A 12026-nucleotide genomic window follows, 5' to 3' on the forward strand; every position below is an offset into this window, starting at 1 on the left:
AACAGGAAGCAGGCAGGTCACGGGAGAAACCATCAGCACCGCAGAGGAGCAGCCCAGGTGACCCTTGGACAGGAAGACATTGCAGCCCTCAGGTGAGGAGATACGAGGGAATCTGACAAAACAAGTCACCCGAGGTCATCTTCAAAACAAAAGAAGGAATACAAAAGTGAGGAACTCGTAAGTATTAAAAGAGAGTACAAGAGTAATGACAGGAAAGTGTCAAACTGAAAGCAAATACACAAATGGATGAGAGGAAACTGTCAAAATAAAACAAGATAAACAAAAGTGATGAGAGGAAACTGTCAAAATAAAAGACAGAATACAAAAAGTCATGAGAGAAAACTGGCGAAATAAAAGAAGGGAAAAAAAGCTGATGACAGGAAACTGTCAAAATAAAAGAGGAGAGGAAGTGGTCAAAACAAAGGAAGAGCTGAATGAAAGAAGGAACTCTCAGCGTGAGAATGATCATCAAACATCATCAGTGAAAAGACAAAGGCTGGAAGCTCCAGAGAGGACGTGGAGCTGAGGCACATCTTCAAACACAGCACGAGTCTTGTTCACTAGCTTGCTGTGTGACACTGACTCTTTGCCTCCATCAGCCACAGGACCTGATCCTCTTCCAGACTGAGAAGCCATCAAATCCTATTACAGTTCCAGTGTCCTTCTCGCGCCCTTCACCCCTGACCACACCTGCTGCGCACCAGGTGTCGCTCTTCTCCCCGTGATCGGAGCACTCTGACTCAATATGTGATTTTAAACGTTGTGTTTTATACTGAGCTCCAGTGATGGTCGCCTGAGCTCAGCTCACTGGGGGGAACCTGCTGCAGCTGGAGGAACCACCTTCAGAGGGTGTTGAGGAGAGAGGAAGCCACGTCCCTCACAGTCACCAGCACACTTGCTCCTCTCTCAGGAACATGGAGAGCCACAGGAAACAAGTGGCTCCACCAAGTCTGACCGAGCAGGGATGCTGGTGTTTGTCCAGCCAGAATTTGTCACTAGAAGAAGACCATGCGTGTGACCTTCCAGCAGCTGCTCTGGCTTCACCTCCCCGACGGCCTTTAAACAAAGGAAGTTCTCCTGTCGCCTGATGAGGAGCCGTCCTGCCGCGCCGTGAGGATCGATGCTCCGAGTCGCCATGCCAACCAGCATCTTTGTATTTGGCAGCCGAGGGGAGTTTCCTGAGGACACGGAGGGGCTGGGCACAGGAATGAATCATTGATCCTCAAGACTTCCCTGAGTGAGAGGTGAGAGGAGCTTACAGCCCCGTCGCGCTGCCATTGGCCGATTCTCTGGGGCAAAGAGGATTAGAGGAGGCTGTTACGTCGGCGGAGCTGGAGCAGCCTCAGTCTGCGCCGCTGCACCTGAGCCTCTCCATGTGCTCCTCAGGTGAGGTCAGCGGAGTCAGAGCCGCTTAGGCCCATCTCACCGGGAATCCGGCGCCACTCAGTCGGACCTGACGCCGACGTCGGACCAGGACTCCAGCTCCGGTGAAGGTAGGCCACTTCGGATCCTCCGGCTTCAGGGAGACGTGTGGCTTCAGGGGGACAGTGGCTCCTCCACACTGGGACCGGGGATTCAATTTTAATGACGGTGTAGAGCTGGTCCGATCTGGTTACAGACTCCAGTTACACTGAGCCGCTCAGGGCGACACACTGCTGCTGCTGCCAGGGTTTCGCTCCCAAATGTCATTGACTGATGATGATGGGGCTCCTTTCATGGGTCATTTGATGAAGAGGTTTGCAAGGTCAACACCAAGGCAGGAATTAAGAAAAAAAACAAAAGAATTTCATGTTGAAACAAGGTCCTTTATTGCTGTGAACTTACTTATTTAGAGAATTAAAGATTAAAAATCACATTGAAGGCAAGTCAAAATGACGTTTTTAGCGATAAACACTTGTTTGTTTTATTTATTTATTTTGGATTTAACTGGAGAGGGCAAGTGAAGCGATAGCTTTGTTCGCTATTGAGAGTTTTATTCTCTAATTTCCCCGGAAGTGACATTATTATTAGGTCCTGGTGCCCCAGTCCTGGTGGCCGAGGAATGGTCTGTGGGGTGTGGTCCACCACCAACAGGAGGGGGCGCTGTGGGGTGGAGGTCAGGTTGTAGTGAGAACCGGGGAGATGACTTCAGAGCCTGGAGCTCGAGCCACACAGACTCGGCTGGTGAGGGTCGAAGGGAGGGCAGACTCTCTTGGGTTTGGGGGCGGGGCCTGTTTGGATGAGGCGTCAGAAACGATCCCTGCCGGTGACTCAGTACTTCTGTTCTGTCGGGCGACACCGCCGTCCTCACCAGGGAGGACGAGGACCAGGAGTCTGGGCTGTCAACCTCAGGCTTTCATTGACATTCCATATCAGGAGCTCAGCCTTGTGGCCCGCGGGCCATTTGCGGCCCTGAGGATGTAGTTTTGACACTGACATGAAGTGCATTTACCAACAAGTACTGACAGGTAGATGAGGCTTCATGACACAGTGTTAAGGACACTGTTTCATCGAGGCCCCTCACAATAAGACATGCATTTATTAGTAAATATATTTATAAATAGCTCGAATGCAGACCTGATCATTATGATCATCGCCCAACTGTTTTATAGACACTTTTTTAACTGTATCTGTCCTCGTGCCACCTCCACGTCTCATTGTCCTCATGAATAAACACTGAGGCCAGTGCTGTCAGCTCTTGAATAAGGAAGTGGCTTTCTTGCAGTGCAGAGAAAGACAATCGTGCGTCTCCCTGGCGCCTGAAAACATGGAGAACCTCAGCCTGGCTTCTCAGTCAGAGGCTGCAAACCAAAGGCCTTCCATCGTTGTGTCCGGTCGCGCCGTCACTCAATTCAAATGTTTCATCTCAGTGAATCGCACTGAAGCTGAGTTAAGTCACGGCTGGTGGCCGCTCTGCTCTTGAGAACAGCTTCCTTTAATCTCCACCTAGAACAGATGCAACATGTGGCATTCATTACAGGCCGTCCATCGTTTGAGATGAAACATCTGAATGGAGCGACAGCTCCTGTCCACCGGTGTCTGGTCTTCACTCTCTGATCCTGAGGCTGAAGTGGTTTCTAGATGCTGTTCAATGAACAAGAGCTCGGTGTCTTTAGACATTTTCACGGACGTTTGTCAACACGCTGAAGGCGGCTGGACGGTTCTGCTGGGTGGGTGAAAGGGCTCCGGCGTCAGGTCTCCAACAACAACTCAACTCATGTGAAGATGAGGCTGAGCAGAGAACAGAGAGAGAGAGTGAGGAGTATTTACCAGCTCCTTCCGCCTCACGGCGCAGAGACAATCAGGCCACGCTTCAGCATTCTGAGGGAGGGAGGAAGAGGAGGAGCCCAGGGAGCATCGTTCCTCACTCAGGACTCGCAGCCCCACGCAGTTATGACAAGGAGAGAGCAGCCCAGGCCTCACATCAGCATCTCCAGCGTTCCGGCGGAGAGCCTGGCTCTCCGAAGATCCCGCGTGTTGCTCGTGAGCCGGGTGCTCTGAGGACACTGCTGCCCCACAGCAGAGCTCCACGCTCACAGCCGTCGGAGCACATCTGCCTGGCGCACCGCCGAGCCGCAGCGGTTTCACGAGTCCCACATGCACAACAGTGAGGCGTTTGCTTGGTCACCGACATGATGCAAACGTCACTGCCTCATTCCCCGCGCAGCGTCACTCACCATCATCGTCCTCGTAACCCTCTTCTCTACATGTACCAGTACTCGCCATTACACATACTCCTACATAAAGTGTTTTTCATTTTATTATTTGGACATGGGTGACGTCACGTACACATATTTTACAACATTGTCATAAAGTGCATTGAAAAGCTGCACACTGCTGTAAGGTGGTATGGTTCCGTGGTACCGGTGGCTCTTCCATGAGTGGCAGTACTCAAGCCCAGGAGCAGACGATACCCAACCCCTGGTTCTTAAAGTGTATTTTGATATTCACTTGTTTGTTTCCCTTCATTGAGAGAGAGAGAAAAAATAGAGGACCACAAAGTATTTCTACTGTTTAAGACATAAACATCCAAACAAAGCCAAAGCGGACGGAAAGATAAATAAAAAAAAACATGCAGGAGTGACTAAAATCATGAGTTATATTTATGTTCAGTCAGAAAAATAAACAACGGAGGACAAAGGTTTCAACAGGAGCCAGTCACACGAGCCGAGGTGTGAGAATATCTGAGTTGCCCTCATTTGTCCTTCCTTTCGCTCTGAAATCAATAACCGTGTAATAAACGTCCAGCTGTGATATTCATTAGAATATCAATTGTTGTTGGTCTTGACTTGTCAGTTGCTTGTGAGGCTTTTTTTCGTTCATCTTTGACTTAATATCAGTTGAGACGCCATGAAGGCATCGATATCATGAGCATAAGAACTTGACTTCCCATGAACCTTGTGCTGCGAAACCTTTTCTGACCACATACAACTGAATAAATCTGAGGAATCTATCGACCTGTGAACCGCAGGTGATGCCGACGAAGACGAGGCACAGTGAGAACTCAGGACAATCGAGAGCCTTTTACTGACTCTTTTACAAGCCAACGCTTCAGATGGCTGCAGCCAGCAGGGTCAAGTTCTCACCTCCGTCCTGGTTCACTGCTGCTCCGAGGCCTGGAAATTTGCAGTCCAAGGGGGAGGAGTTCTCTGTCAGAGAACCCATCGCTGTTGAGTCTGTGGCCTCCTGAAAGAGAACTATCCTTGGATCAAGTCCACAGAAAGAAGACAGACTTCATGCTTCCAAACTCGGTGCTTCATTTTCAAATCTGTTGACACACTGACACTTGGGTGGAACTTGTGGTGCTTCCTCGTTTGGGATTTGACTCCCACTGATCTCCACCTTCCTCCACTCACGTGTCCATGTCCTCATTCAGCTCCACCTCGTCCTCCTGATGTCTCCACCCGGAGTCAAAACACCATGCAATACCTTTATTTTTCGCTCAGAAAAACTCCTTCCCAATCCTTGGTCTGGATGGTTCGGCTCCCATACATTAGTCTAGGGTTTAACCGTGCGGTCCGGTTGTGGCCCCGGGGCCTTGGGTTGGACATCAAGGTCTCGTCCCTGAGAGAGGAGTCACAGAAAAGACTCGTCATGAGAACCAGGACGACAACTGTGGACACACAGTTTCAAGAGCAGAAGGTTTCGCTGCTTTCAGAGGAACATTTATGCGACACAACTCTGGGAACCTTCTGCAGTGGCTCTATAGTTGTGAATGGACGTGCAGAACTCGCGCGAGAGGAGGCGCTGGTCACGCTGTTATTGACCTTGTGTTCAACAACAACATGAGCGACGTGCCTTTTCACCTCACATAAACTGCCGATCAACATCCATCTGAGCGAGGACAGCGCGACAAATGTTTCCGAGGCGGATTCAACACCGATTTGCTGCCAAACCAGCGACCTTTCCCTTTAAAAACACGTTTTCCTCCTCCGACGTCTGCTGATCACCTGTCAGAAGCGGCGCCTGCGCACTGGAGAGGGCATACCAGGGAACCTCCGTCAAGGCAGCGTCAAAAGCGGAAGTAGTATGGTGCTTTGCTCATAAATGGAAGGTTTTTGTCAACAAAATAACATTTTTAGCGCTAAACCTTCCTTGTTTTATTTATTTATTTTATATTTAACTGGAGAGGGCGAAAATGAAACGCTTGATTTGTTCGCTAGATAGAGTTTTATTCTGTAATTTTCCCGGAAGTGACATGGTGTTGGCGTGAACTAAATTAGCCTTGTGAGCCAGAGACCCCCAGTCGCGGCACCTCCAGCTGCAGAGATGCTCGACACAGAACAACACGGAGGAGGGAAGCTGGAGCGCGCAGGTCCGGACGGGAAGTGAGATCCAGCGCGGGGCAGCATGCGAGGCGGCGCGCGCCCACACTGACGGCGCGGACACAGCCGAGGCGTCGGGGATCGATCGGCACGGGAGGGGTCGGCCATGGGGAACGAGGCCAGCCTGGACGGAGGCCCGCTGTCGGGACTGGTCCCGGACGGGGAGGGAGGCTTCGTGCGGCTGCCCGGCGGAGCCCCCGTGGACCTGGCGGAGCTGAGCGAGGCGCAGCGGAGGCAGCTGGCGGCGGCGGCGGCGGCGGCTCGAAGGCACGACTTTCACTGAGTATAGTCACCGTTTCATCTCGGCCGGAGCTTCGGCTTCAGCGTCACCGTTCGGAGCCGCGTCAGCGCTCGACATGTCCGTGTCTTTATCAGCCATTTTCCCCGTCATGTTCCGTACATCAGGACATATCTGGAGTGTTCGCGCGCGCGCGCGGGTGTGTGTGGCCGCGCGCGCGCGCGTGATCCGAGAGCGGGAGACACACCTCCCGTGTTTGAGCGAAATGCCTGCTGGGTAAGAGAAGCTGTCGACGCCTTTCACACCTCAGAAGAGAACTGCAGCGTCCTGATGTTGCCATCTGAGAACTCGGCTTTTTTGGGTTCAAATGTCGCGAAACACGAAGCGAAAGTGAGAGGCGCCAAACGTGATGGGCACTCACTGAGCCGAGGTTGTCGGTGACGCGCCTCAGCTGAAGATAGTGGGGGGTGGTTATGAGCTATATATAGCATTGCCGTGATGGTGTGGCTCAGCTCGCAGGTTCCCTCCCGCTGCTCGCGGCTCAGGTTGAAATGGAGGTGTGGAAACGGATGCCTTCTCTGGTGTCGCTGTCCAGGGTGCTGAAACGCTCTTCCTGCGGGGGCGGGCGGGGGAGCACAGGCTTTAAGTGGATGGAAATGTCAGAGCACGACGGAGCCCTGGAAGTGACGTGTTTATTTGTTTTGGAGGTGACCTGCATGACTGTATTTGTTTTAGCCCAAGATCATTTTTATCTCGAGATCATTTGTATCTCGAGATAAAAACAAAACTAAAGTCATGCATGTGGCTTCCAGGGACTGGTGATACGTACAGCTTTGCCTCTTGTGGTGCGATTTTGAGTAGAAGCCACTTGACCAGGGTGTTAAAAACGCACAGACTTGCAAACAGTGACTGACCACGTTGTCAGTTACGAAGCCGTGGGAGACAACATGCGCTGACGCTGAAGATTGTATCATGAGATAACAGTTATCTCGAGATCGTTGTTATCTCGGGCAAAACCAGATAAAGTCATGCACGCCACATCCACGTGCACGTCACTTCCAGGGCTCCGTAAAGCACTGTTCCGCTCGTGATGTCCATGCCTTTTCAGTCACCATTTGTTGTCCTTTCTGAGCAAAAATGAACGACACATTTGTGGTAAAAATCCTAAATAATAATACAAAAAAAGACCATTTCAGCTCTAAATAATTGTTAATAAACTGAAGTCTGATTATAAAGGCGGTCTAATCTGATCTAGTTAATTTGACCTAAACACTGCAAGAAGAAATACAAAGAACATTTTACTGCGTCCTTGTTTTCGATTCTAAGTGAAACAAAAAAACTTTGACAGTAGCTGACTGGACCAATCTCAAATAACAAAAACAAAATAAAAAATAGGAAAATGATCAAGTAGCTGCAGCAGCGCAAAATAATTTGAAATACATAATAATGTGAAATGCCTTTGGAATCATTTTCAAACGCTTCAAAACTATCTGCTGGGTCTCCATAAAACTCATGAAATCCACCACCGTCTCCATCATGTATTGCTGTGAGCCCAAAATAGCTCCAGATGTTGAGTCCCTGGTGTTCACCGCCGCTGTGCTGGGACGTCTCACATCCAGGCCAGGAGAACAACAGCTGGCCGGTCGTCATGAGAGAGTCTGAGAGAGTCCTGAGCCTTTCAGTTGGAGCTTTCTAGTCCATCAATGAGTGGTGGAGGAATATTGAAGATGTCCATCCAAGCGTTTCCACCAGGACGCTGACAAAGAGCCTCTCAGTTTACACTGGTGCAGCTGCTTTATCTCGCTGCTCCACACTCCTCACGTCACTCCGCGAGACTCACTCTCCCGCTGGTCAGTCCCGGGGCCGAGAGCGGCTGACTGCTGCGTCGGGAAGAACCAATACCGTCGTGACTCGGCTGCGTGTCATGAAGGGCGTCACGACGTGATGCACCCGCCGCTGCTGGGTAATGACACAGTGGTCATGCAGCGTCGGTCACAGGGAGAAATGCTGAAGCTAATGTCTGTGAACATCAGTCCCAACATCTGTGACATTATAGCGTCAGTCGATGGGCTCAGTGCTCGGCACACGTGCGCTCAACTGTGTCATGAACATTTCCATCAAGAAGCGTTTTGATGACTTGAGTGCTGTCGCCAGGCTCTCTGTGACTCAGTGCTCTGACTCTCCTCTTGTGGTCTCCTTCTCCAGACCTTCAGAATCGGATGCTCAGCAGCGCCCCCAGCAGGCTGGCTCAAGAGGTCCGGCGGGTCTCAGCAAGAGTCGCACCGTAGACGCCTTCAACCAGGGGCCGCCGGGGAAGCCCGCCCCGGGCCGCAGCCCGTCTTCACTCAGCCTCTTCGAGTCCAGATTCCGGCAGGAGCCCAAGGATCCCGAAAGCAAGTCGTCCGGGATGTTTGGCTCCAGCTTCCTGAGCGGGGCCAATCCCCTCAGCGCCATGTCGTCGATGACGTCGTCCGTCTCTTCTTCCATCACCTCCATGGGGGACTCGGTCAACATCCCCAAGTTTGGACTGTTTGGGGACGAGGAGGAGGCTGATGGGACTCCAGACAAGGGGCCTCCACAAGGTCCGGGTCCAAAGAAGCCTCAACAAGGAGGACCTCCGAAACAGGCTCAAGGACCTCCTGGACAGGGACCTAAGCCAGGGCAAGGACCAAGACAGGGTCCTGGACCCTCTGGCCAAGGGACTAAACCGGCTCAAGGTCCTCCTGGGCAAGGACCCAAACAAAGCCAAGGACCTCCAGGCCAGGGGCCGAAATCTGCTCAGGGTCCCGCTGGACAAAGACCACAAGGGCAGGGGCCTCGGCAAGGTCAGGGACCGCCAGGACAAGGGCCCAAACCAGCTCAAGGCCCTCCCGGCCGTGGGGGACCTGCAGCGGCCCCAAGGCAAGGTCAGGGACCGCCAGGCCAAGCAGGTCAGCAACAAGGTCCTCAACTACAAAAAGGACCAAAGCCACAAGGTCCTCCCGGCCCTGGCGCCCAAGCGACGGCCCCTGCTGCGCAGCCCGGAGGGGCCCTCTGCCCGCTGTGTAAGACCACACAGATGAACACTGGCGCCAAAGAGCCGCCCAACTACAGCAGCTGTACCCAGTGTGAGAAGCAGGTGTGCAGCCTCTGCGGCTTCAGCCCTCCGGACTCTGCGGTGAGTTTTCAAGGTCGTTTTCATGGTGACTAGTCTAGTCTAGTCACTGGTCAGACAGACTCTCAAGGTCGAGAGCGAGCCTGACGGAAAGTGACTCAGACAAGCTGGAACCGAACCGGTTATGATGAAGCAAAATGAATTGTTTTCTGAATCAGAAATTGAAGCAAAACCTCAGAGATTTTCGGGTTCAGATCGTGTTGAACTCGCGCTCACATTCAGGTGCCTCATCGTCTGCCTTTATCTTCGGTAACGTTCTGCACTCAAATCAGCTGGCAAACTTGGAATATTTTAGAATGAGATAAACCGCATTTATCACACTTTTGCACCCTCGTTATTCATGATAAAATGTGAATGATTTTATCAAGCAGCATAAATATCTATGATTAAATGAATATAAAATGTTCAGGATTAGAAAGAAGAAATTGAGATTGAGTGTCAGACCTGCTGGAGGGTCAGAGCTTGAGTTAAAACAGAAGGTTCTGAGAATAGAACTCAACTTCTCTGTGTGTGAGGCATCCTTTAGACAACGTTGAAGAGGAAACGTTGGAGCGTATTTGGAAGTGTTGTGGAGGGAGACGGCTTCAGTGTGGGAGGAGCGGCGAGCATATGGTGCTGAAGGTGACTGGTCATGGCCACAGGAAGTGAGCGTGCCAGCCAGCCAGCGAAGGCAGCGAACACCGCGGGGCCACATGACACAACACAGATCTGCTGAGCAGTAACCTCAGTTCAATGCTCTTATGGGCTCGGTTCCTCTCACTTGGCCAGGCGACAAACGTGCGAGCTGTCACTGATGACATGAGCGAGATAAAGCGAGCCGCCTGGCGTGCACGCGTCACGTGACGAGACACAACATCGGCTGGTCCATCCTCATTTAAATGGCGCTCTGTTTCCCATCGACGCAACTTTCCTCAGCGATCCGTCGCCTGCAGTTTCGATTTGAATACTTTTGTCATTGACTGACCTTTGCAGCTCCACGTGGCCCCGCCGACCTCCGTCTCCGGGCTCCCGGAACAATTCAGCCAAAGGTTAATGTTGACGTTCTCTGCTGTGTTTGCAGGGGAAAGAGTGGCTGTGTCTCAACTGCCAAATGCAGCGAGCGATGGGTGGCGTGGATCCGCCGGGCCTCCACAAGCCCAGACAAGGCTCTGCCCCACAGAGTCCTGGGAAACCCGGCAAACTCCTGATCAAGCAGCAGAGCACCAGCGACCAGGGCCTGACCCCGCCCACCACGCCCCGACAGAAGTCCCCCAGCTCCCCCCTGTCCCCGGTGTCGTCAGCCGCTGGATCGCCCAAAATCGATCCCAAGACGGGCCGACCCATCCAGCCCAAGTCAAGCCCCCAACCGTCTCCAGCAAAGGCCAAACAGGAGTCCAGCTTCTTTGGAGGCTTCAGTCTGGGGGGGCTGGCGGATTCGGTCAAGGCTCCGGCCTCGGCCACACCGCCCTCTGAGTCTGTGACCGGGAAACTCTTTGGGGGGCTGGGTGGTTTGATGGACTCCACGAAGCCTCAGGTTCCGGCAGCATCGAAGCAGCAGCCGGAGGAGTCGGTGACGGGGAAGCTGTTTGGAGGCTTGGGAGGATTGACTGAGTCGGCCAAACCCCCCGCTGCTGCCTCCCAGATGTTCAGCTTCGGATCGTCCCTCCTCAGCTCTGCCACGACTCTGGTCACAGGAGAGGAAGAGAAGCCCGCCGACTCTCCCCCCGGCTCACCCCCGGACTCTCCCGACTCTGGGCCTGGGTCTCCTCCCGACTCTCCCTTCTCGGCTCCTGGATCCCCGCCGGACTCGGACTCTGCTCCGGACACTCCGCCGGCGAGAACGAAGCAGCCTGCTCCAGGGGCCTCTGAGGAAAAGACGGCGGGTCCAGACCCGGAAGCCGAGAACAAGCAGAACTGCCCTCTGTGTCAGGTGGAGCTGGACCTGGCGTCGGCCTCGGACTTCAGCATCTGCACCCAGTGCAAGAAGAAGGTCTGCAATGGGTGCGGCTTCAATCCCACGCCCCACCTGGGAGAGGTAAGAGGCTTCTGCACTTCTGTTTCACTCCCCCCCTCATCCTCTTGTTGCTGTCTACTACCATGTTTGTATTGAGAAATGTAGAGAAAACACCAAACTACTATCAGACAACATTTCTTCATAAAAGGATTGTTCGTATTCAATATCAACAAACATGAAACAACATGTTCAGTGGAGAAAAAAGAAGCTATGTGTTGTTTCTGAAGACAATTAAAAGTTCTGTTCAGAGAATGATGTCAATGAAACGTTGAATGGAGGGGTCCGTGGCGCATTCTACCACACGTGAAACATTTTTACCAGCAGAAGACCATAAGAAGAATATGTATGTTCGATTTCCTGGTCTGGCCACAGACGCATCGTGATTGGCCGACACGTGCGGCGTCGTCTACAGACCAGGAAGTAGCCCGGACAGATTCTGCGAGGCTGAAATACTTGTTCAGTGACATGTTTATGATTCTGGCAAATCGCGGCGCTTTGGTCGTCAGACCAGGAAGAAGAGCAGCAAAGTTTTTAAAAATCCAAAAGCCATTTTTGTGACAGTTGCAGCTGCACAGTGACAGAGAAGCTGGATGGCCTTGACTGATCACCCGTCCACTCTTCAGCGTGGGAGTAAACCCAACATCTTCCAGGACGCTCCCTGACAGACAAAGACCTGGGGCTGCCTCACTGGCGACATCCCACCCGTCTTGATCCTCAGCTCTTTAGTTGACCACAGAAGTCGAGAACAAAAGCAAGCGCTGGACGGCGTCCGCACACGTGCAGCACGTGCTGGCCTCTGCACCACCTCCGGGTTTAAGTGTGTATTGGCTAATCTGC

General features: G+C 52.4%; 1 protein-coding gene across 11 annotated transcripts in view; it reads left to right on the forward strand.

Annotated features, from left to right (window-relative positions):
- The first annotated feature begins 1357 nt into the window (after positions 1 to 1357).
- Positions 1358 to 12026, forward strand: part of pcloa (piccolo presynaptic cytomatrix protein a) — a 52531-nt gene continuing 41862 nt past the window's right edge. For 5 of the 11 annotated variants that reach the window (XM_053864232.1, XM_053864236.1, XM_053864234.1 and 2 more), the window contains exons 1-3: positions 5631 to 6071; positions 8248 to 9199; positions 10257 to 11210. In XM_053864232.1, the coding sequence (XP_053720207.1) occupies positions 5911 to 6071; positions 8248 to 9199; positions 10257 to 11210 (2067 nt within the window). In that variant the 5' untranslated portion in view covers positions 5631 to 5910. Of the gene's footprint in view, positions 1494 to 5629; positions 6072 to 6394; positions 6433 to 8247; positions 9200 to 10256; positions 11211 to 12026 lie in introns of those variants that run through there. The other 6 variants (XM_053864239.1, XM_053864241.1, XM_053864233.1 and 3 more) reach the window with 6 other exon arrangements.

Source organism: Synchiropus splendidus, chromosome 4, assembly GCF_027744825.2.
Source record: "Synchiropus splendidus isolate RoL2022-P1 chromosome 4, RoL_Sspl_1.0, whole genome shotgun sequence".
Classification (NCBI taxonomy): Eukaryota; Metazoa; Chordata; class Actinopteri; order Syngnathiformes; family Callionymidae; genus Synchiropus; species Synchiropus splendidus.